Genomic DNA, 25899 nt, shown 5'->3' with positions numbered 1-25899 from the left:
AGAGAAAGTTCATTCAGAGTTTAATGGAGAAAAGACAACTGGCTTTACATGTGATACCACTTAACTTCATCATCATACTGCAGAGAAGAACTGTACATTGTTGTCATACCTATTGATACATGCAAAACTGAGCCACTCTGCTTGCTTAACAAACACAGTACATGGCAACCGACAGTAAGAAAAACAATCTCGCTTGGTTTCTTTACAAACAGCCCATGAATTAAAGAACAGTTTCTCAACGGTATTTTATATATTAGAAAATTGTCTAAAATAGCACCCACAGTAGAATCATATAAAAATTTTTCTGTGCATTCCAGTGATTACAAAAGTATTAAGCCATCTCTGACCGTTCTTTATTTCTAATCGTTTAGGACAATGATGCTGCTTTACCAATCACTCTCAGTGCTGTATTCATTGTAAGCACCTTTATACCAGGGTCTCTGTGCTGGTACTAATACTATTTAACTTTGAACTGCTATGTATATACAGAACATATAAATACTATGTCAATGCTAAGAGCTCTTTCAAAAAAATAATAAATCCTCAGGGGAAAATTTCAAGCAGCATAACATGGAAAAATTACACAATGATTTGTCATAATGAGGAAGTCAGAGAAAATACAATTGTACAGCATTGCTCTTGTGATATAACCAGAAGTGTGTGTTCCAAAACTGAAGTTTCCTCAACCAACACTACTTAGCGCTTTTTTTTTTTCCAAGAAATCACGAGAAAGGAGATGAGCCAGCACAAATCTTAAGTCCTTCCCGAACAGCTACATCTGTTCATGATTGTGAAGTGACACGTTCAACTGCCTTTTTTTTCTCCTTTCTGCAAATATTTTTCCGTCCATAAATATCAGCCAGTACACATATCTCAGACGCAAGCCTGAAGAAAAAAAAATATCGTTTCGTTCCCTAAACTGCGAAAATACTAGGCAAAGAGAAGACTGGACACCGTCACCTCGCAGCTGAGGCAGACCGATGACCGCCACTTCCCGCCCTGCTCACCGCAGGCCTTCGGGCACGGCCGGTGCTGCAAAGGGACGGCGGGGGCGCCGAGCCGCCCCGTGGGGCGGGAAGGAGCGCGCCGCCGAGCCCACCCGTGGCCGCAGAGCGCGGCGGCCCGGCGGGCTGCGTCTCACCGCTATAGCTGCCGCCCGCACGGCGATAGCCTCGGCAGCCCCTTCGACCCGGGGAGCAGCCCGTTACCTGCGGGGGGACGGCCCGCCCTCCCCTCACAACTCAGCCGGGAGACGCCGGCACCTCCCGCCCCTTCCTGCGGCCACCATTTTTGTGAAGGAAAAGGCTTGGCGCTTACCCCTGAGTCCCGCCGGTTTGAAGCCACATCTCTCACACTAGAAAGCAAGCACGCCCGGAGAGAAGCTTCACCTCACTAAGCAAAGAGCCCTCCCTCACCCCACAAAAAATAAAGCGAACATCGCCCCAAGAAGCACCGCCGCCCTCGCCCGGCGGCGGCAGCGGGGTTCCCCACTTCATCGGGGGTACGGAGGCGAGACCCGCCCGTAGCACCACAGAAACGACGAAGCCAAAATGGCGCCCACCTGCCAGCTAGAGAGAGACGGCCGCTGGGGCGGACTACACCTCCCAGCACGCCGTACTGCACTAGCCAGTGCCAGAAACTACCTTTCCCGAGAGGCAACGGCGGCCAGGCTCGCCGCGGGGCGGGGCGAGATTACAACTCCCGTCCAGGGGCTGGGCGGGCGCGGGGTGGGGCGGAGCCGGTAAATAGTGGTACGGAGCGCCCGCCTCGCGTAAAATGGCGGCGGCCCAGACGGGGGAGCTGTGAGCGGAGCGCGCGCCCCTCCTCCCCTTGCCACCCCTATGTTGTGGCTGTTGCCGCGGGCGGGGGCCGCGGAGCTGTGGTGAGGGGGCAGCCCAAGCCTGCGTGCCTCGGCGCCGGCCGGTCGCTGGCAGGGGCGGGCGGCGCTGGTGGCACCCGCGGGCGCGGAGCGGTGCTGCTCAGGTAGAGTCCGCCGCTCCCGTCCCTTGGGAAGGAGGAGGCTGCTTGTAGGAGGGAGCCGCTTCGGTTCTTCCCTGCTCGGCGGTGGCTGCGACTCTGGTCTCCATGTCGGACAACCAGAGCTGGAATTCCTCCGGCTCCGAGGAGGACCCCGAGACCGAGCTCGGGCTGCCTGTTGAGCTCTGCGGGGTGCTCAGTAAGGTAAGCCGCATCTCTCCCCTCCTTGCGGCCTCTCGCTTCCTCCCTCTGGCTCCGGCCCTCCCCGCTTCGCGGCGGGCCGCGGGCTGTCAGCCCCGTCCGCCCTGCTCCCGCCAGCTCCGGGGGATTGGGCCGAGGGGCCTGGTGGGGGAGACGGGACGGGCGGCTCGGCGGGAGGCACTGGCACGGCCGGGGCAGCCGCCACCTGACGGCGGGGAATCTGCCAGGGAGCCGCTGCGGCGCTCGGCGCCAGCCGCCCGCGCCCCCTCCCTCAGCCGCGGACACCGGCGGCGCGTCCCCGCCGCCAGGCCCCCTCTACGCAGTAGCCGCCCGCCCGCTCCTCCGCCCAGCTCCCCACCACGGGAGGGAGCCCTTCCTCGGGGCAGAGCCGCGGGCGCGGCCGCAGCCCGGCCGGGCGGCGGGGGGAGGCGTCGCTGCCGCCCGCCCCGGGCGTGCGGGGGTCCCCACGGCTGACCCGCTCCGAGCCCGCTGGCCGCCCAGCCTGGGGCTCAGGGGAGCCGGGCCAGGGTGCGGGCCGCGGCACCCCGCTCGCCTCCCCCGCAGCTGCCGGGGGGCGACCCGGGAGTGGGGACGGGCGCAGGAGTGGCACAGCCTTTAGCCCAAGTATCAACACAGGGCAATAAAACATTCCTGCAGCAAGAGTTACGGGAGGTGGGGAGGAGCAGAAGGAAAATATCTCTAAAGCTTGTTTCCCCTTTTAAAAAGAAACCTAATTTTTGCTCTTCTATTACTGAAGATAAGATGACTTGCAAGTATGTGTTGGGTGATACTGGGAAATTTTATTTTTAGCTGTATTTTAAAGTTTAGTATTGAACGGCTAAGTTTGAATGCAGATTATTTTTTTATTATAGAAAGAACCTTCAGAATAACGTTGAAATATGTTTAGAATGAAAGCCCTATGTTTTGAATTTTTTGTACTCTACACGATAAGGCTGGACACAAACCAGTGTAGGAGGCACTGGTCACAGGATACAGAGATCATAAACCAGCACTGGATGCTGAGAAAACAGCTGTAACGGGGCTAGCACTCTGCTTTTTCTGAGGGCCTCTGTGAACTCCTTCCAGCCTGAAAATGTTTTTAACCTCAGATGTGAGAGGAACGGTTAGGAGAAGAGAAGGGTCTTGGTTTCAATTTGTAAGATCTTGGCATTTAATGGAGGAGGGAGAGGATGAGATGGATGTGATGGAGTTAAAATATGAGGTTTTGTTTTAGTGTAGTTTTAATGGTTTTTTTCATTGCAAAGATTTTCCTTTGGTTGCCTACATCATTAGAAATGTTAATATTTGTGGCATGTCATTGATTTTTATGTTGGCTAATTAAATACTTTATTAAGCCCCGGTGCTGTTTCTTACTGGCATAGTAGGAGAAGCTGTGGCTTCTGATATTATGTAGCTTAGGTATGTGCAAACTTTTTATTTTTCTGGATGGTTATGCTGAGTGTAGCTGATGCTGCCTTTCCTGTGAGAGCACAGGATATAATCCAAATAGTCAAGTATGGTAAAACCTGTTGCATTGAATGTACTTGAGGGATAAGTTTACCTTTTGTTAGCTGATGCCTTGGTAATACTTGAGACAAATAATTCAAATAAAATGGTAGCAAACCAAACTTTCTAGTAAGGAAATACCTATTTTTAGTAACTTATTGTGTATAATTAAATTATAAAGCGATAAAAGTTCTCTGTGTGCTTAGTAGTGTTTCAGTTGCTTTGCCCTTCGGTAAAGAGAGACACTTCGAAGGAAACGGAGTAATTTTATTAGAGGTACGTCCTGCTGGTCTCTTTAAATGTTTCGGAACTCTAGGCTTTTTTCCATTGCATTTCCTGGTAACAATTTTAAGGTGGATATGAAGAAAGAACCTCAGTGTGGAAGAGTTTTTCTTGAAGCACAGGTATCCAGATGCTTGAAAAACCAGCAGTCTTTTTCTTTGCCAAAACCTTGAGCCTCTTCAGTATACTTCAAGGAGTCTCTTAATTGGTGGCGCATTTTGATTGCAACAGCAAGCATTGATTGCAACAGCAAATGCAATATTGAATGCTATATTTGTCTCACTTAACTCTGTCAAAGAAGGAGAGGTGCTTTCCTCCCTGTCCCTTGCAGTTTTGCCGAAGGTAACTTTGAACTCTACCTTTCACATCTGGGAGGAGTTGGGAGCGTGAGGAAAAGAAGGCAGGAAATAATACACCTCTGTGATCACTTGTGCTACCAGTCCATGTACTGAGCACAGCTGAGGCTTTCTTTAAGAAATATGGAACTTAAAAATCAATATATTATGAGATCAAAAAGGGCCCTATCTTTGGAGAGCAAATCAAGATCTTACCTACACTTGAAAATTGTTAGGAATGTCTCAGCTATAGAATTGGTTTTTCTTAGGCCTCCCCTTGTTATTACTGGAGTTAACTTGTAGTTACTGGTCATGTATTAACTAATACATGCAGTATAATGTGGAAGCGAGCCTGTTAGTTGACTGACTTCCCCCCATTTATATATTACAAAATGATGAATAATGGTTAGACTTAAATGTTAAAAAGAATTTATTTCTCAGAGCTTTTCATCAAAGAACTGTTGTCATGGTCAAAGAAATGCTTGCATTATAAAATTATTTTCAATGCTTCTGTTTCCACTTTTATCCAATTTATAATTTTTGCACTGATTGAAGACCAAGCACCAGTGTATAGTGAGAGTTACAGAACAATCCTGATGCTCTATCAGTGTTGTATGATTCTACAAAGTACAGTTGGCAAGATTTTGCAAATACAAGATAAATAACCAGAACTTTTAGTCGCTTCCTTACTAGATCTCTGTAGGATGAATCCAGGACTTGTTTCTGGAATATCAGTTTCGTTCCATGTGTGAATGTGGAGTCCCTAGAAAAATCTGAATAACAAAAGGATGAATTGATGTCTGCTGATGAGTATCCTCTTAATGAGAAAGCGGTTAGGGAAAAAACCTGAAGCAATATCTATGGGCAATATTAACTTGGCAAAGACCTGATTACTCTAGATGCTACAATAGTTATATACTGTACTGTGGGATAATGGGATGTTTATATTTATATGAAGACAACTAGATACTTTAGTAAAATAATTTTTATATAAATAACTTTTATATAAAATAAAGTTTTTCATGTTCCACTTAAGTTTGGATTTTGATCTAACTCCAGATTTTAAATCAGGTGGCTAAACTCATCTGAGTGGTTAATGTTTGCTTTTTCCCCCTTCCCCTCCTTGCTCAACTTGTGTCATTAGTATGTTTATTACCTTTTCTTTAAATGGTGTTGGCAATGCAGTTGCAGTCAAGACATCTGTTATCTTATTGTCCATTTCAAAGAACTGGTTTTTAGTACCTTTAGGAGTTTGTAAAATTATTTTAGGAGCTCTGAGCAGACTGAAGTTCTCAGTTGGGAAGAACTTCTTAAAATAAGTTGCTTTTTTTCTCCTGGTGCTTGAAAACCTGAGAAATATCAGCCACACTGTATTTTATTGCTATTTTTCTATTAGCTGACCTTTGGAATTGTTTTTTACAGTGGACCAACTACATTCATGGGTGGCAGGATCGATGGGTAGTTCTGAAAAGCAACATACTCAGTTATTACAAGTCTGAAGATGAAACAGAGTATGGCTGCAGAGGATCTATCCATCTGAGCAAGGCTGTGATTACAGTAAGTGCTATTTCTTTAATGCCATCTTTTCATGTTTTGGGGTGTTATATATCTCTAGGCTAATGTCTGGTGAAAGCAAATATGTGTATGGTGAATTCTGTTAGGTCATCTATTATGATAGTTAGTGGTATCAGTGGAACACCGTGGAGCCTCTGGAGTACCTGATAAGAAAACAAGCTGTTCTCATTTGTGGCTGCAGTAAGTGGTTTTCACCTGTTATGTTAGAGGTTTCCATGGGTAGGGGTACAATTTGCCTCTAGAGGCTGCAGAGTTTTTCCAGGGGTTGGCCTGAGACCCTGGACCAACTTCACAAAGGATGTACCATCTGTCACAGTCTTTGCACTAGAGAGAGAGGGTAGTAGCTCTCTGACTGTGCTTTCTGAACATGACTGTGTAGCACATTTTCCAAAAGAAAATGTGTTCTAACACATGCTTCCTCCTCTGAACAAGTTACTGTGGTGTTGTTTTTGTCTTTTGCTAAAAGATCCAGTATTTTACTGGTAAGAATAAGAGCCTACATATAAATGAAATCTTATCAAGATGAATTGGCCTTAGAAGATAAAGAAAAATATCTGCTTTTTGCAGCTTCCAGAATTATGATATGTAATAGTTATGACTAATGCTTGCCAAAAAGCATGCTGTAGCTTTTCTTTGTTACTGTTAAGAGTCAGTCCACTTACATGATCTAGGGAAAAAATAGCTGCACTTCTATGTAACACACAAACTGCTAGAGTAGTAGTGTTAAATCTTACTATTTATGTTCTTATTCCAACTGAATGTGGGTTTTTGTTAAAAACCAAGTTAAGGATGGCACATGAGAAGTTTTTTCTTGCTAATACTCAGCTTACAAGTAGAATTTTATTACACATGTCTTGGTTTGGAAAAAAAAGACTGGATCAATTGCATCAACTATGAATTTTGGAAAAAGTTTCAGAAGAAAAAGCAGATTTTTACATTTAGATGTCTGACAGGTATTGTAGTAATCTTAATTAAAACAGATTACCTCATTTATTTTAAAACTTTTTTAAACTTTTAAAACTTCCTCAATATATTACTTAGGAACATCTGGTGTACAACAACAGTCTCTAGGAATTCTGACTTAAGTTTCTTCTGACAGTCTAGTAGTACCAGCCTCTGATCAGGACTTCTAAAAAGGACTCAGGTTCACTAGCAAGGGGCTTAATGTGCCAGCCAGGCAGAGACAGGAAGGTGGTGGCAAGGAGGTAGGCTAAGGGACATCTGGAAATATGCTGCAGAGCACATCTCAGCAGCCTGAATTTCAGGTCTGGTGGCAGAGTGAAAGGTTATAGTGATGCTGCTATTGCTGCCAGAATGTTTTGGTACATTGCACTTGGTGAAGGAAGTTGGTGAGCTTATCTTCCAACTAGGAAGTATGTAACACTGGAACTTCTTAGAGATAATGATGGCTTTTTTCCTTTTCTATCTGGTGTTTTTTACATCTGGAAACTTGAATTGCTGCATTTTTTTCAGTTCTTGAGCTTCTTGGGTACATTGAGAAAGAAGCAAGAGTTGAAGAAAGAATAAAAAGTGGGCATAGTTCTAAAAGTTAATCTGGTATTTTAGTTGTTGCATTTTTGTTCAGGCTCATGCTTTGTGAGTGATATTTGGCAGTTTAATAGTTTGACTGTGGTTTGAGATGGCATCTCTGAAACCTCGTAAACTCCTGTTAATTATTTCTAGCTGCAGTAAAGTGGTTGTTGTGGCAGTATTGGAGGTTTAGGAATGCTGTTGGATCATTTCAAGACTCTAGGATATAGAAATTTACTTTTCAAGCTGTCATGTGATTATTCCATGTCTTATTTTTCAGAACTTACTCTTCTAAACCAGATTTTTAGCATGACTGCTTCTGGTTAATAGCTGTTTGGTGGAAATTTGAATATTTTTTTAAACCTATGTTTTCAATAGAAAATTAATTATGCTCAATGATGAAGGTTTAAAATATTCTTCCTGACGTACATACTTAATCTTTACTCCCGTGTCCTTTTAATATCTTACTAACTATAAGCTTACTAGTGTGTATTTAAATGCATAGGAGAACACCAGTAGCTGACAAAATAAATGTTGAGATGATAATGTGTGAAAACTACTTTTGCTGCCAGTGGAACCTACCCTTTACTATAGGTCTTGTGATTACTTTGGTAGAGAGGGAAAGTCAGATTTCTTAAGAGTTTAATGTTCAGTAGCACTGATTTAATGTAGTTGGGATCTTAATCTTGAATATTTTTAGCTGTCTTTCACCACACTGCAAGTTTAGTTTTCAATGGTCTTGCTGATCCCAGAATCAGCCATAGTAACTACCTAACTCCTAACCTGGTGTTTTTCACCAAATTTTCTTTCAGTATAAAGCAGGGCATGAGGAGTGTGAGATGGTGTTAGTGGCTGTAATGTTTCCTTGGTGCTTGTAGGCACTCAGATTAGGTATGCATATTTGGATCCAGTGGGGAATGTAATGATTTCATGTGTGTAATTAGTGCTGCTACAGTATAGAATGTCCATGTTTTGTTGACGTATAAACATAAATTTGGGAAGCTGCTGTCACTGAGTAGTCTTACTGTATTTCTAGCAATGAAGAGCAGCCTAGTGATAAGTCATAGTATTGAGACATGAATGTTGTATTCAGAAAGCTGCAGTTGCTTCTGGTCTTATTTTATCATTCCTATCACACTGGGCAGAGATTGACAGATAATTCTACAGGGATATTTTGTAAGACACTTGTCTCCCCTCTTTATTTAAAGAAAGGAAATATTGTTAAATTAGCTTGTTAAAATAGTTTCTTTAGGTGTTTCAAGTGTAGAATTACAATGCTGTTTCTCTAAAACACGTAAGTTCCTGTGACAGTAGTCCTTAATTGAATGAAAAGATGGGATCTGGTTGGACTACTTGCTATATTAACCACTGGACTGAAAAGAGCTGATTTTACTGGAATAGAGGACTAAAGGATGAACATTTATTGTATGCCAACTGGATTACATCAAGTAATGAACTGTTAAGAACTGGCCATGTGAATTAAGTTACGGGGGGACAATGAAAGTCAACACATGATGGTAACTGAGTTGCTTTCAGCCAGATAAGGAGAAACACCACGAAGTGTTTAATTGCTGTATAGCAGGTTGGAGGCTTGAACTCAAGTTAGAAGGTCTGCTATGTGGTCAAGGGATTGGCAGGAAATGATGGGTATTATAAAAAGTTCATATATGCACAGATTTAAGGTTTGTTATATTAATCTAGCCTAACCATCCTAAATTACTGCTGTAGTTGGTTGTCAAAGCCAGATGGCATTTATTAAAGATACTCTTCATTACCTTAAAGTTTTGTAGTTCTTTCGTTCCTAAACTCAAACTTTCAGTGGGGACTCCTGTGTACATGATGATGAGTGAATGCTGATGGCACGCCTGTAGTGGTGGATTTGTGGGATTCAGCTTTGGAATTGGAAGGTCTAGGGTCTGTCATTAAAAGAATAGAAATACTCTGGAGAGCTGCAAGTACAACTTCCAGGCAAACTGACCTTTCAGCTCTACTGTCTTTGCCTTGAATACTATGCCTGCTTGATAGTGCCATTGCTGCTTTTGTACAGAATGACTTGCGCTAGCTCATGCAGTCACAGTGTTATATATCAAGAATAACATGGTATGCGCAGAATAACTTAAGCTGGAAGGGAACTCTCGAGGTCATCTGCTATGCCCCCCCTTCAGGCAGTCTCACAGAAAGGCCAGCACTAATTTAATCCTGGTGGTAATTTATATTAATAGATTTTCCAACCTGTTTACAAATTCTTAAGAACAAAGTGTTTATCTAGGGTTTTTCCAGAAAGGATTTGGCTGGTCTGTAATAGCCCTTCTGCATGTATCTATATAGAGGATCTTGAAAAATGCTTAGAGAAATATCATGCTTGACAAATTTAAAGAATGCTTAAACTCAGTCATGTGTGAACTTTTTATTTTTTTTGTCACTAGGGGTGACTGCCTATATAGGCAGAGTTCAAAAAGCTTATATTCCAACTTCAGCTTTTCTTCAGATAGGATTGATACTGGCTGTTTTAATCTAGTGGTTGGTCTTCATTTTCCTCTCTGTATGTATTACTGATGTAGAAAAACTTCTTGGTTTCTAATTTGGTAGCTTAAACAAGATGGAATAGCTGTGATGCAATGATTTCCTTGGTTTTGATTTTACTGTGATGGTGCATACTCACATCGAAATCTTACTGGAAATGTACTATTGGCTATTAGTCTCTTTCTTTTTATAGAACACTTTGTTATTGTGTCATAAAGAGACATTTAGACAGTTCTGTGGAAATGTCTGGACCAGGATTGAGCAATAAGTTCAATGTGAATAATGGAGATATTTTCAGTTAACTGGGCTGTTTTTATTTTGGTGTCATGTTCCCCCCAAACAGTAATTAGAAATCACTGTTGCTTAATGAAGGCAGTCATTATATTTTATATTAATATTCAAGTTGCAAGCCATTCCCCTTCAGAATGGACTTCTGAAAGGGTACATTTCTTGAATATTTATTGTGAGTATCTGGAGCTCAAGGCAGGCAAGAGATAAACTGAAATCTGCCTGAGAGACAGCTTAGTGAATTATCTTAGCTTTTTTTCTAAATAACAATAAATTGCTATTACGAAGAACTTGTTAACTAAGTTATGGCCACTATAACATGTATTAGTTTCAGTTTACGAAAGGAACAAGAGCACTATACATGGAAGAGCTAAACTGCCAGTTTCCAGGTTTAAGCTTCTCATTTCTTTACACATAGTCTGAAGAAAAAGTGAGATAGTTTCAGTAATCAGCCACTAATAATAAAAAACTTACCCCAGTCTTTAAAGGTACGGTTAGTTGAGCAGCCACCCTTCCACACTCTAGCAGTATTTCTAGTTTATTTATAGTATGTGCTGGCCACCATTAATAATTGGGCACTTGTGAAGGGAAGTACAGATAGACGTTTTTAAAAATAGATTGACAAGTTAATAGAGGATGCTTATGCGATTGTCAATTAAACAGGGAAGCTTCCTATGAGAGCTTTTTTCACAGAAACTTTAAACTCAATGAATATTTAAGTTTTAGAATAAAGATGTGTATTTTTAGTTGAAGGAAATGTCAGTAGTAGGCAAATACTCTTAGCAGTATTGTTTAAATCATTTTTGGCATGAAGAATTGTCTTGCAAAACAGACTCAAAAATTTACCTTGATGTTAACAGTACATTGGCACATACATATGTACATAAAAGAAACAGTGTTTCTTTTAAATTATATAAAATGTGAAATCTAACAGTATTTCAGAAGCAGTGGGAGTGGTAGTGTATAGAAGTGGACCCACTTGGAAGACTAATGTGGGTAAACTTTGGAACTGCTTTTTTCTAGCTACTGCTCCGAACTTTGATCTTGCTAACAGACCTGCTTATGATAAGAGAAGAATGATGTAATGGCAGCTTTTATTGACTGATAGGTTTGATTCAGTCTGTTGCCAGTTAAGTTGAATGTGAACTGGGAGCTTTTAGTTGGTGAAAGTTTTTATTAAAAAAGCTAAGCTATAAATCCATGCCCTGGACAGAAATACTGTAGCAGTATACTTGTAATAATTGCTAATTGCATTGGAAAATATCGTTTTCCAACCTCAGTCTATTGAAAACAATCTGTTTTAGTATGAAGTGATGAGCTTTTAATTAAATAATTCATTTTCAGTAATTTGATAAAGTGATTAGTCAGCCTTAATTGCTACTAAAAAGATGACCTGAGTAAACTAAGACATAGAATGCAAGTCCTAGCTAGATTGGGGTTTATTAGTGGTGATTAGTACTTTTAGGCTTTGGTGTGTGCCTTAAATAATCAAGTAGCTAAATCCAGACTGGTAGAAAGTTTTGGCTAAGTGGGAGACAAGCCTGAAGGGATATTCTAGGCAGAGGCAAGTGTGGTCAGGAATGCTTACTCATATGTGAAAGGCCTGAAGCGATTGTATTCTGGAGTGGAAAATGGCAAAGAGCAACAGGAGAGTGAGGGAGAGAGTTGATGTCTAGGAGATAATGACACTGGGCCAGTGCTGGTGCAGCAGGCAGAAGTTGCTTGGAACATGGGATTCTCCCGGATAATTACTTTTAGCATTCACATCCTCTGTAGAAATTTGTGTGTCTTTGAGTTATTTGGACCAGCAGTGGTTGGGTTGATGTTCAAAGTGAAAACCATCAGAATGTGGCCCTGTATTTATCAAAGTGCGCTAGATTGCTAATATCCTTGGCAAGCAAAAAGCAATTATTTGGCAGGGTACAGAAATAGAAGATTTCTTCTTTAATATGTATTGAGGAAATTAAGTCAGAAGTGGAAAAATATGCATCCAGACCAGCTCAAGTGAGACGGTTATTCATATTATGATGAAGAATTCCATAATTATTAAGATGTGAAAAAAATCAGTAATGTGTGTTAACCAAATATTTTAGGATTACTTAATATTGCTGAAGAATTTAGCTTTAGTACTTAAATATCATCATGATTTACCACACACTTGAAATTAGGCCTGTAATCCAACAAGTACTTCTGTCAACTTTCTATTATCAGTTAGAATATCATTTCCTCCACTTGACTTTTTTAAGAGAATTATTTAAGTTTTAACAGTGTTCATGATTTGACATCCAATTCAGGATCACAATTCCTGTTCATGGTTTATATCGGAGCATTTTCATGCTGTGGAGCATTTCTCATGGATGCCTTAAATAATTCCAGTGTTTGCATTTGGTATTAAAGCTATGATTTTATACCTCAGCAAATTTTTCTGTGGTATTTTCAATCCTTATTCTTGCTCAACATGAATTCCTGTGCATCTTCATGTGATTGATTTATGGTTGATTTATAGGTCATGGATATGATTGGTTCACATGTCACCCTCCTCTGGGTTTGTAGTGTTGCTCAACAGTGCTGCTAGGCAACCTGCTGCTGATTATCTGATCTGTCTTGTGGTAGCCATTAATGATACTTTAAACATCTCTATTGAGGATTTCTATAATACCAGTCCTCACTTTCTGATATGCATTCCTAAAATGCTAAGTAAAAAGGTCAGAATACTCTTTTTTAATCAACTAATATGCAGCTGCACCAAGTCATCTCCTGTTGGGCTGTGTCCTGAAGTTGCTGACTTACCAGCCTTTTGCTTCTGCTCATATGCTCACAATAGTTCACAGAATAGTTCACAGAAGACTACTTGAGTGTTTCTGCTTCTCCCAGTTCATCTTTTTGCCCTCTCCTTCAGGCATATATTTCACTTGCTGCTTTAGCCATGTTCCTCATGAATTCTAGTCAATGTGGATTAGTTGACTGAAGTGGCTGACTTCAGCCACTTCTTAGTCTGCTTGGTGTGTCTTTCCACTCAGTTGAAGTCCACCATTCCTCAGTTAAGAGGACCAGTTGGAACAGAACTTGCTACCCCATGTCTCCAGGAGCTTAACCCAGGTTGTATTGTGACTAATATCTAGCTTCTTAGAGCTCTTTCAGTTGCTCTCTTTCAAGACGAAAAGTTGCTCTTTTTCTTAAGCCCTCTTTTTAAGCCCTTTCACAACTAAATATGTGTGCATATGTAGACATATGTATACACAAATATAATTATCAATTAATAATTATCAAGGAGTTAGAGCTGGCTGTGATGGGAGAATTTAGACTGACAGATCAGGTCAATTTTAAACTTGAATGAAAGCTTTTAGGCTGACATTGATTAGTAACATGCCTTGCGCTTAAAATTAGTCCTTACATATTGTTAATTATAGTAATAACTATACATTAGCTCTTACACACTAACCATTATCATTATGTATTCAAAGCAGTCAGTCTTGTATCTGACTTACATCCTAAATTGGCTATAAGTATGCAGTACCACATAGCCAGTACCATATAGCTGGCCTGATATTTTTGTCCTTGTGGTCCTAGTTGCTAAGGTCAGGGTGACCTGACTGAAGAACTCGTCAATAAGAGGTGGGGGGAGGTAGATGACAGGACAGGGACAGAACTGAAGTAGCTGTTGTCTTTTGCTAACCCACCCCCTTGCCATAAAGGAGCTTTTATAACCACCTTTTATAAAATGATTGAGGCCTCCAGTCCTGGATTGCATGTGGTGTGATGCCAGGGAGGTGTTACTTTTCCAGGCTGCAGCAGGTGCCTCACCATGTTGCTCGGCTTTGTGTAGCTGCTGCTACTTAGAACCTTCCCAGCTCTGAGGTTACACTTTTTCACTGACCAGTAACTGACCATAACTGAGTTGTTTATGATTCTGTGTCCTCTGCTTTTAGTCTGTGTCCATATTTTCAAGGCCTTTGGTCTCATGCTTAAATTGTACATCACAACAAGAAACACCTGGTACTAAGGCCTAGTTCAGAGAGCCAGTTTTCATAACAAGTTGATTATGAGCTGTACAGATAAGAACTGGGGCATTGCATAGTTAGCATAAGACCTGTTGCTAGTAATGTTAATACTGCATTTATAGAAATCGTTATACAGTTGTACTGTAAGTTGCTTATGTTTGGATTCATACCAAGCTAATCGTGAGTCTTAGTGTGCTGCTTTCACAGGTACAGCAGGCCTCTGCTTTAGCTGCAGCTCTGCTGGTTTCATAGGATGGGAACTCTGTTCCCATTACTGTCAGTCAAAGTCCACGGTGCTCTACTCTTTCTGCCAGCTCAATGTAGTGCTGCAAAGCATGGCTTTTCTCTTAGGACAGAATGTTGTCTGGGTGTTGCATCATGGTTTTATTGTGAAGTCCATATTGTACTGTTGCTGCTGGTGTATGTACACTTTTGGGTCTTCCATGGCATGCCGCAGTGTGTAGTATGAGATAAAACAAAGCTAATCAATACAGAAATAGTGATTTTAGGGGTGTAGCAGTGTATATGTGATTCCTGCTCCTATTTTTAAAAGATTATTTTTGTAGGACAGTTAAAGTGACACACAGGGTTTCTGCATTCTCTGAAGTTGATGTGAAGTTGCCTTGCTTCCTGCCTGATTAATAACTCTAGCTTCATGCTGTGTATGGCGGGATTCCTAAGGAGTTTAACATGGTGATTTCAAATCAATTCTAAGCCGATATTTTTCCAGAATGAGTAATTCTGACTTTTTCCATGGCTGATACATGATGTCAGTGGATAATGCAAACATTTCACTCCTAATGGATGCATGGGAAGCATCATATGCATTTTTCTGCAGGGGCCTCAGCTCTCTGGTTTGGTTCCCATCAAAGTGACAACATGTACACTTCCATTTCCAGTATCTCATATCCTAGAGTCATTAACTGATAGTTAGCTCTAAAGGCAAGTCGTTATGACTTCAGTGAAGTTTAGAATTTTTAGACTCTGTTCAGACAGGACAGACCAATTAGTTGTATCCTGATTTCTCATGGTGCATATCTAAATCTGTTAATATGCCATCTGTAATCCATGGAGCTCTTACACAGCATATCCACAGTGACTAGTATATCACTTTAGACAATGGCTGTGTGCACATGCTGTTTTACAATTCCTTCAGTCTTGCCTTCATTTCTTCTAACAACAGTGCCATTCCATGTCTTTGACCAAAGTTTAGCTGATATTTCAAGTGCATGTTTCTTATACCCTAGCTCTTGCTGTTACAAGTAATTGGTTTTCAGTAGGCAGTTGGGAATAGCATGTGTCAGAGGTGCGCCTGCATATAAACCAATACAGCATGACTCGATACTACATAGTACATCCACGTTATTAGCACAGAGGTAATTGGATAAACTATTAGTTTACAAATTGGGTACTGTAAGACTCTAGGATAGTTGATTCCCCACAAAAAAAAAGTAAAAACTATTTTTATATGATAAATCCTGCATCTGAACTTCTCTGGATGTGCAGAAAACCAGATTGACCAGATTTGCTCTTGAGAACTGTAGGTTTCAGATTTTACATGTGGCTTCGCTGCTGAAGTAACACATAAAAAAGGTACTTGTTCCAGACTTAAAAAGGTGAATCTCAGATGAGAAGGCTTCTTTGCAGTGGATTAAACCAAGCTAATTTTGAAGTTTGCATAGTGTGCTAACAAGTTAATGTTAAATTCTTCTTAGCTTGCTTCTGCTTTCCTGGGTGCAGTGGGCTCTCTACTTCAGCTAGGTTTTGGAAAGATAATTATCATTTAAAAGAAAAAGCAGTGTTGAAAGGCATTTTGAAGGGCAAACACCCTAACCTAAGACCTAAGTGAAATATTTGGGTAGTAGCAAAGAATGTAAAAATATTTAATAGGTTTTTATATTTTTATGCCTATTATCTTGATAACATTTTTCTACATGTGTAAATGTGCCATTATGCGAAAGGTTTTTGATGTAGTAATAATTAGATGTCCTATGTTTTGCCAGCTAAAAGGATCATCACTGTTTCAGTAGGCATAAAGCTGTCTTGTTTACTTGCTTGTTTACAATAAGGTTTTCCTATATCATGTTAAAAAACAAACAAAAAAACCACAGCCAGCTGATGTAACTAAAAAGTGGGTCCGTATTGCTTAACAGCAGCAAGGAAAGACAAGACATCATAGTCCAATGTTTCTGTTAGGTTTTGCCTGGATTTTGGAAGTTAGAAAGGGAAACTAGGATTCATTGTTGTGAATTTTGGCTGACCCTAATTACCCAGGTTTGTGGATCTACTGGGATTTTGCTTCAGGGTGGGGGGTGGCGGCGGGGGGGGCAGTGGCAATGTTACAAATAAAGTGAATTAGAACTTGCAACATCTCTTGGGTTTTCAGTACATTTTCAATAAAATGTATTATAAACAATGAAGTATAATGCTTTCTCTAAGTTGCCCCACCCTGAGACTTAGATCCAGGATGTTATAAAAAACCCTGCAAAATTAATGACTTTATTTAGTAACTTTTAGTAATGTTTATACTTCCAAAGCCATGTGTCTTCAAAAATAACTCATAGAGACAAAAGGATCTTCATGGACTTTTGTAATTGTACTGGGTGTCCATGGTAAGGATGGGGGCTGCCAGGTGGCCTCTGCCAGGGGAGGTTGGGCTGCCCTGCACCAGACATGGCTGCTTCCAGCTGGCTCCAGCAGACCCACTGCAGGATATGGCTGAGCCCCGTAGCCACTGTGTTGACACCTCGAGATAGACATAGTTAAAGGGCAAAAATGCTGCTCAGCAGTGTGTGGGAAAGAGAAGAGTGAAGAAGTGTGAGAAACAGCCCTGCAAGCACCGAGGTGAGAGCACAAGGAGGAGGCAGTGCACCAGGCACAGAGCAGAGATCTCCTGCAGCCCATGGAGGAGAGCACTGCACAGCAGGCATTTCCCTGCAGCCTGTGGAGAGACCATGCTGGAGCAGGTTTATCTTGAAGGACTGCAGCCATGAAGGTCTGCACTGGAGCCGGGGAAGAGTGTGAGGAAGGAACAGCAGTCTTAGTGTTATGAACTGGCTGCAGCCTGTGCCTGTGTTTTTAGTTTTGTCTTTGTTTCTCACCATCTGACTCTTAACTGACAATAAATTAAATTAATTTTCACCCAGCCAAGTCTGTTTTGCCCATGATGGCAGCATATAAGTGGTCTCCCTGTCTTTATCTTGACCCATGAGCTTTTCATCATATTTTCTTCCCCTGTACGGCCGAGGAAAGAAGGTGAGAAAGCAGCTGGGGGGGGTCTGGCAGCCAGCCATGGTCAAGTCACCACAGTAATTTAGAGAGTTGTTATAGACATAGCGCGTGATTGATGTAGTTGTTGGAAAGAGTAAGAACGGACAAGGATTGTTCCTAAGCAGAGGGAGGATTTTGCTGTGTGTACTCAAACTTTGGAAAAGGAGGAAATCTCTAAAGGAAAATACAGTGATAATACCCATTCAGATGAAATAATGTAAAGGAAGTATACAAGGAGGGATGGACCATTTGGAATAGCAGCGTTCAGGTTTTATTCTGAAAACTGAGCAGTGGCTCCAGGAAGAAATACACTAACTTGCCTAAATACTTCTCTATAGTATTTAATATGGCACAAAAGACCATGTTTTTAGACCTACTTTGGTAAAATTCTTACCAAGCACAGCATTAATTGGTAAAAAATATTTTGATTCAGCTGATTGAGAGGATTTTTCTATTGATTTTAAGTACTATTCACCATATAACTTTAAAATTATGTCTGTGGTACTTTATTTCACTCTTTTCTGTTCGGTGGTTTTCATAAGTTAGCATGTTTTCAGCCATTTTAGATTTTGTAGGGAGGGGACATAATTCCTTTACAGTTTGGATCTGTCATGAATTAAATGGTTTAGAAAAATTATTTTAAGATGTGCACTTTTTGAAACTTGGCTGAGGTTTTTCACTTGCTTTTCTTTTTCCTAGCTGAATAATCACAGCCTTTGCCAACTCCAAACTGGTTTTACATGGGAGCTGAAATGCAGTTTTCATGTGTACTTTTACAATTAATTCCTTCAATCATAAAGCACAAATCTTAAAGTAAACTTATCTTTGGGTTTTTGTTAGCAGTTCAAAATAAGTACGTATAGAAAGCATTGGTGTAACTTCTCCTTCCTGGCATCAGATAGGTTCTTTTTTTGATTTGTTCCCGCAGTCAAAATACACACTTGGGTGTTAGTCTCATTCCTCAATAAGTGCAATGTTTTCCTTATTTTGATACACGCGGCTTACTGAAAATGGTGGAGATTTTTTAATTTTCATTTTTATCTTGTTACCTGTTACTTTACATTGCTTTCACTGGCTTCCCCTTTTCCTATGGCATCAGATAAGCTACTTTTTAAGGTCCTCAGCATTGTATTTGTATAGCTCACCATATAAGGTGTTATGCCTTCTCTCTCTTTAACAAGGAATAGTGTTTTCTTCTATTGCTACCTAAATTATCAAATACTCCCCCTTTGTCCAGCCTGCTGCCTCCTGTTGTGAGGAGGTTCTCTTGTTTATCTGTGAATGCAGTCCTCTTTGGAACATCTGTCTGTTTCAAGAGTAGTGCCATATTATAGATGCAATTTAGTGTATTCTGATAATTGCTTGTCCCCCCTCTATCCTTTCTTGTCCTATACATATTGTCCTGGAATGATTGTCTGGATATCCTGTTGGAAACTAGAGAGAATAGAGGGGGTTTTGGCATTTGCATGAATACATCCATGTCCAGAACCTATTGAATGACCTATGAGAGCGTATAGACAGATCTGTAGATCTTGTTATGTGGTAACTGTTCTGAACAACTTTGTTTGTGGAGGAAGTGGTAGTTTATTCAGGTACTGTGTAATTGGAGGACTTCAGGAAGTTGCAGAATGGTGCAGAAGAGACACTTTCCTGAAATCCATGGGGATGGTGGAAAAACTAATCCACAAACCAGTGGATAAATTGTACTTTGCCTTGTAGGAAAGTGGCACCATTCATGTGGGAAATGGTGGTGTATTTGGCTCTGAGCTGGCAAACATTGTTATGATAAACTGGCTTGCATATGACTTTCCAGCGTATAACTTCATGTCCATTTTGTAAGAGGTGTTTAAGTTGCAATTGGTGGAGACTACTGTAATCTTTAAAAGACTTTTTTGGGCATGTGAATGTGAAGATGCTTGAAGATAGACACCAGAGTTGTAAAGTGGTATTCTGGAACTGTCCCATCAGATGAAGCAAAAGACAAAATGCACCAATTTGTATTCTGAGTGGAGAAGTGATCTTGGGGTGTTTTGTCCCTGTACTCATCCTACTTGCAAAAAAAAAAATCCGTAAACATGGGTTTACAGGATTTGCATTGGCGGAATATATGCAAAACATTTTACATTTATATAGGAAGAATAATCTTATGTTAAGTCAGTTTTACTTATCTAAGGCATTTCTTTTTTAAAAAGCTGAAAATTAGCATTTGTCATAGCTTCAGATATTCTGATATAAGGCATATAAGTTTAGGCCATTTTTAAAGAAAAACCTTTCAGTTTGATTACAAAAATTTTAAATAATTTTTCTCAATTTTCAGTTAAGTATCATTTGACTGACACCATCCTCAAGCCTACCTGGAAAAAAGAATGAGAAGTTCTGTTAACTTGCTTTGAGCTGCACTAAGAAGCGGGGGGTAAACGTCAAGTTTCATGGTTTAACTTTAAGCTACTACTAAAGTCTTTGCTAATGATTGAAAGCTAACTGATAATTAGAGGAATTCAGATAATTTGAGCTTTTCCCTTAAGAGGATTTTGTGAAACCTAATTAAGTAAACCAAAATGCATCGCCTTACAAAGTGCCTTTTTAAAGCAATGATTTCTTACAATTTTTCAGTAGTTTTAGTAGAGGGAATAAAACAGTACATCGTATTTGCCTTCATGATAAAATTATCTAAACTAAAGAATCGTGGTTCTGTTTTCCTGTAGGCCTCTACTGTTTGTCTTGCGTCCTAGTGCCCTGCTCAGTATTTTCTTAATACAAAAAAACCTTCAAAATTTTAAAATAAAGTAACTGTAGATAAACTTTAGTTCTGCAACGGGAATAGCAGCACAGGCACACTTTAATAGTTGTGATGTGCAGACATGAGCTGGATCTACTATGAACTGCCCCAGCTTTCCTCTGTAGGGAAAAGAAGAAATACCATTTAGAGTAGTGAAAGGGAAAGCAAAAGCTTCTTCATTCGAGTTGGGTGGGTGTTTTCCCCCCATACAGTACACTTGAAGGTTATGAAGTATATGAAAACACTTAAGCTTCTGTGTGTGATTTGCTTATGCCTTAAGCACTTGAACTGTTTCATGAATACCTCAGGCTTGAGAGCTATATAGCAGGAAGGATTTTTGTGGCAATGCAGACAGTCATGACTCATGAGACCCGAGCTGGCTACGGACTTCCTCAGTGACTGTAGCCAAGTAAATGTTTCTTCATATAAACTGTTCTTGCTTGTTCAGAATTTAAGAGCTAGTGTCGGTTGGTTTTATGCATAAAGGTCTGGGGCACTTCAACACTTGCAATTTCTTCTATTTCGGCAGGATTCTCTTGCAGGTGCCTTGGAAGAAGGCTTAGGAGGCATACAGAAAGGGTGTTGGGGATGCTGGAAGGCTATTTCTTGCAGCATATTCTTGCGTGGAATTATGATTTAGGTGCTTGGTAGGGTTTTTTTGTTTTTTTTTTAATTTTATTTTATGCTGACTCTAGAAGGAGCACTTGGTGCAGGCTCAGGCTGCTTCTGCCACAGACTCCTGGTCTGCCCAGCTCACCTAAAAATGAAGATGAAATGTGAACTCATTCCTGGTTATGAAAAGGGTTAATAGACAACACCTTGATTTGTCCTGTGTTAAGAACAGGTAACATGTGACTATTTTCTCTTGGTAAAATGCATATTAGAGAACTTGCCTTTCATGTTCAGTTAATTCAGGGTTCTTACGGTACAGCCTGTCTTTGGAAAAAAAAAGTAGACGGAAAGGGAGAGAAATAATGGGCTTGACTGCAGTTGCCAAAAAATATGGAAAATAGGCAATTAATAAGTACTATAAAATGATAATTAGGTAATATGCATGTGTCAAGAGGAAATCATGTATCACCTGCCTGACTTTGCACTGAAGTAGTATTTAGCTTATTTAGTATTTAGTAGTATTTAGTGGGTATTTGTCACCTTTAACCAACTTGTCTAACAGGACCTCCTGATAAGCTAGCTGCTTTGTAACATGGAACTGCAGAGTGAGCTGCGTATAACCCTAGACCTGGTTTTTTGGATGGGCTAGTCTCTTAACTGTAGGTAATGCAGAAGTATGCATGTAGTGAATGGCCCAGAAAAGTGTTTAAAGGTTTCAGCTAGACCTCAAGGAAGACATTTTCACTCCCTGTCTCAGCAACAAGGCATAGATTCTCAAATATATTAAAACTTGCTATGTGAGGAAAGGGAATACATAAACCTGGCTTTGAAAAGGGCAGAGAGGTCTTAAATCATACTAGAATATGTTTAGATTAGAAGTGGGGGTGGGGGAAAACAAGGATGATGTGCACTGGACCAAGATGTGTATAGAAGTGTGGAGTCAGTAGTACTGCAGGCTTTTAAGATGAATTTTGGCAAGTTTTTCTAACTGCATGTCATGTAATTGCTTTTAACTCTTCCCTAGAGCTTCAGAGAGATTGAGCAGAGGAATGCTGTGACAGCAGGAAGAACTTTGATCCCTTCTTGTACACTTGCATTTTGGATGCTTTTGGGGACAATATTCCATTGTTGATGTGACCCCTACCACATGGCTAAAGGAGGGTCTGGGAGACTGGTAGCTGGCATATAAGCCTGACACATCGATGTGGCAGGTTTGCTACCCTAAAGCAGATAAACATCTTTCTTGTATATTGTAATAATAATGTAGCAAATGAAGTCTGAAGAAGAGGGGCCTTGACTAGAGGACTTCATGTCCTGTATTGGGTTTATGTGGCAAGGTATTGGTAGCAGTGGTGACAGGTGGCTTCTGTGAGAAGCTGCCAGAAGCTGTCTCCGTATCTGACAGCCAGTTTTAGCCAGCTCGAAGACAGACCCGTGGGTGGCCAAAACTGAGCTTATCAGTGACAATGGTAGTGCCTCAACATATTTAAGAAAGGGTAAAAAACTGCTGCACAACAGCAGCTGGAAGGAGTGAGGCTCTGAGAAACAACTCTGCAGACACCAAGGTCAGTGGAGAAAGGAGGAGGAGGTGCTCCAGATGCTGGAGTAGATTCCCCTGCAGCTTGTGCTGAAGACCATGGTGAGGCCGGCTGTCCCCCTGCAGCCTGTGGAGGTCCATGGTGGAGCAGATACCCACCTGCAGCCTGCGGAGGACCCCATGCCTGAGCAGGTGAATGACTAAAGGATTCTGTGACCCTGTGGAGAGCCTGCACTGGAGCAGGCTCCTGGCAGGACCGCTGGAGAGAGTGGCCCATGCAGGAGCAGGTTTGCTGGTAGGACTTGTGACCCTGTGGAAGGGACTCACGCTGGAGCAGTTCATGAAGGACTGTGGCCTGTGGGAAGGACTCATGTTGCGGAGGTTAGTGGAGGACTCTCTCCTGTGGGAGGGACCCTACACTGGAGCAGGGGAAGAGCAGGAGGAAGGAGTGTCAGAGTCAGTGTATGATGGACTCTCCACAACCCGTATTCCCTGTCCCCCTGTGCCACTCAGGGGGAGGAGGTAGAGAAATTAGGAGTAAACTTGAGCCTGGGAAGAAGGGAGGGGGGAAGGTGGCTTTAGTTTTGTTCCTATTTCTCATTATCCTACTCTGACATAGAATGGCAATAAGTTGCATTAATTTCCCTGAGTGATGTCAGTTTTGCCCATTATGGCAATTGCTGAGTGATCTCTCCCTGTTGTTATATCTACCCATGAGCCTTTTGTTGTGTTTTCTCTCCTCTGTCCCCCTGAGGAGGAGGAAGTGATGGAGTGGCTTGGTGGGCACCTGGAGTCCAGTCAAGGTCAACCCACCGCATGTCCCTTCTTACACCTCTGTTCTGTGGTTCAGTGAAGGCAAAGCAATATATAGAACTGGTTTGAAAGTTGTTTGTATTTAAATTGAGATGATCAGGTACTAAGTAATTAGTATCTGCAGTTGATTGACTTCTCAGTTGCTGGGATTTTTTTCTGTGGGAGGTTTAAATTTCTTTAAATGAAATTTAGGTTCCAGTACTTGACTGAATATGTGAAGCTTAAAAAAAAAACAACAAACAACCCACCACTGAACCTTCATGTACTTTTATTAAACTCTGGTAGTTTGGCTTCTGTTGTACTTCTTCCTTAGTATATTTAAACAAGAAAGATTGTGTTATGTGTAAGTAGCTTCTGATTTCCAGATCCCTTGAACATAATTCTTACTGACACTGGACTGTTGTGTGTGAGAACAAATGAGACTTGCTTCTAAGTTTACTTTTGTGGAGTGTTTCACAAGTGACCCACAGTGCTTTAGCTGTCTGAAAGATGAATGTATTCACAGAGTAGTTCTTATTGTAAAGGATATTGCTAACATGGGTAGACATGTCTTTAGCATCTGGAATCAATAATTGAGGTCCTTATCTCCATGTTCCAGTATTTGAAGGGTGACTACAAAGAAGACTCCCTTTTCACAGCAGTCACATGGAAAAGACAAGGGGTAATGGATACAAGTTACTCCTGGGTAGATTCCTATTGGACACAGGAGGAGAATTTTTCACAATGAGAACAATCAGCCACTGGAATAATCTCCCCAGGGAGGTGGTGGATTCCCCAACACTGGGCACTTTTAAGACTCAGCAGGAGAGGGTGCTGGGCCATCTTGCCTGGACTGTGCTTTTACCACAAAAGGTTGGACCAGATGATCCTTGACATCCCTTCCCACCTGGTATGCTATGATTCAGATTGTGTTGTTTGCCTTAACCTTAGAGCCTGTTAGCTTCTTACGGTTATTTGCATGTGTAACTTCTCTTTGTATTCAAATTCAGCAAGGTGTTCAGCTGTACCTGTGATAAGTTTCTCTAAGAACAGTTTTCAAGGAGTGGGTGGGGGTGTATGTTGTGCTCAGTTGGATGTTTGCTAAGGAGTAGCTTTGAACTGCTAGTGTCAAGGCACAGGGCAGATGAGATCACTGGTTTGTTTCCTGGTTTTCCTCACCAGCTTAACTGCTGTAAAAGCTTTTTAATGCAAGTAAAAGCTTTTTAGTATTTGAGGCATATGAACTGAAGGTTAGATGCATTTGAGTGGTGATACTGGAAAGGATTGCATGTTGCTCCCAATTATCTGAGAATGCTGTCTTAGATTGTGAAAATAGTTGAGGCAGAGGGTGCCACAGCTTCCTTTAGTTCCTGCTCTTCCTGTCATTTTGCTATAGTCTGCTTTTATGGTTCTATCTTGGTGCTTTTTGCTTTGACATATGTATTCCTTCCATCTAAAATCAATACTGATAGCAATAACCTTAATTATTTTTTCCTGCTTTGAAATGTAAAAAATAGATAGATTTTGTCGGCTGTGTCTGATAGTTATTTTGCTGAATGATTTGTTTTGAAGATGAAGCTTTGGTCAAGGTTTGTGTGGAACTTTTTGTGACAAATTTATTTAATAAGAATGTATTAAACAGGCTTTTATATTTCAGAAGACTGGCATTTTTCATTATTAGAGTGTATGTTTATTACTTGAGACAGCTGAGTAAAATGGAATTTAGAATCTAGGATTAATTCAAGACAATATATACCATGTTTTCTAGCTACAATGTTTTAAAGTGTCAAAATAATTTGTGAGGTATTGTTGATCATGTTGCTAATTTTAGCTAATCTTACGCTCTTCTGTCACAGCCCCATGACTTTGACGAATGCAGATTTGATATTAGCGTAAACGATAGTGTTTGGTACCTCCGAGCTCAGGACCCAGACCACAGACAACAGTGGATAGATGCAATAGAGCAACACAAGGTATGTTTTTTCCTGATTTCCTTTCTCACTCCCTTGTTAGATCTTGCAGTGCTTGCGGAAAGTTGTAAACTTCCCTGTACGGTCATTAAAGTACTCATGGAACTTATGATAGGTAGAAGCTACAAGATTGAAACATATTTAAATGCAGCTTCAAAGGAATTTGTTTGCTTGTTCTTTATAGATAAGAGTTTAAAGAGCTGGGAGCTAACAATTATGAGCCTTTCTTAAGCTTTCTAGCTTGAAAAAAAAAAAAAGCTTGCATTATGTTTGAGTGACTTTTTATTGGTTTTGCCCATCCTCTCTCACTGATTATTGAATTGTTTAGCTGTCCTAGATGTTAAACTTGTTAGTTCTCCTAGGTTATCATCCTGGTTTTAGGCTCCTCTCTTTCATCATTTGGCTGCTTTTACTGTATCTGATTACTGGCTTTTGTCTGCTTATCTTTTAAGTACATACTCTTCATCAGCATTTTGGTTCATCTTTCCTGATCTATTCCTTAGGCCTTCCAGTGGACTCAGTTTTACCTAAAGGGCTTGAAGGTCAGGTATTTTTGAAGTATGTAGCATGCAAAACATTAATTATGTTTTCAGGTATAAGATAGGCACTGCCCAAAGGGATTGAGTTTAACTAAAATACCTAGCACAATGCAACTTCTGCATCTGGGTTATGCAGGTGTTAAAGGAATACAACTTAAAATAGATATCTAAGTAGGTAAGTA

General features: G+C 40.9%; 2 protein-coding genes across 7 annotated transcripts in view; one reads left to right on the top strand and one right to left on the bottom strand.

Annotated features, from left to right (window-relative positions):
• POLK (DNA polymerase kappa) overlaps positions 1-1683 on the bottom strand; it is a 36751-nt gene extending 35068 nt beyond the window's left edge. For 2 of the 5 annotated variants that reach the window (XM_075079005.1, XM_075079012.1), the window contains exon 1: positions 1318-1683. The gene's annotated coding sequence lies outside the window, so the exon portion shown is untranslated. Of the gene's footprint in view, positions 1-960; positions 983-1317 lie in introns of those variants that run through there. The other 3 variants (XM_075079007.1, XM_075079006.1, XM_075079008.1) reach the window with 3 other exon arrangements.
• A 35-nt stretch (positions 1684-1718) lies between these two features.
• CERT1 (ceramide transporter 1) overlaps positions 1719-25899 on the top strand; it is a 73535-nt gene continuing 49354 nt past the window's right edge. For both annotated transcript variants that reach the window (XM_075079014.1, XM_075079013.1), the window contains exons 1-3: positions 1719-2181; positions 5724-5858; positions 25065-25181. In XM_075079014.1, the coding sequence (XP_074935115.1) occupies positions 2086-2181; positions 5724-5858; positions 25065-25181 (348 nt within the window). In that variant the 5' untranslated portion in view covers positions 1719-2085. The remainder of the gene's footprint in view (positions 2182-5723; positions 5859-25064; positions 25182-25899) is intronic.

The sequence above is a fragment of the Phalacrocorax aristotelis genome, chromosome Z (assembly GCF_949628215.1).
Source record: "Phalacrocorax aristotelis chromosome Z, bGulAri2.1, whole genome shotgun sequence".
Classification (NCBI taxonomy): Eukaryota; Metazoa; Chordata; class Aves; order Suliformes; family Phalacrocoracidae; genus Phalacrocorax; species Phalacrocorax aristotelis.
This window is presented reverse-complemented; position numbering and strand designations above follow the sequence as displayed.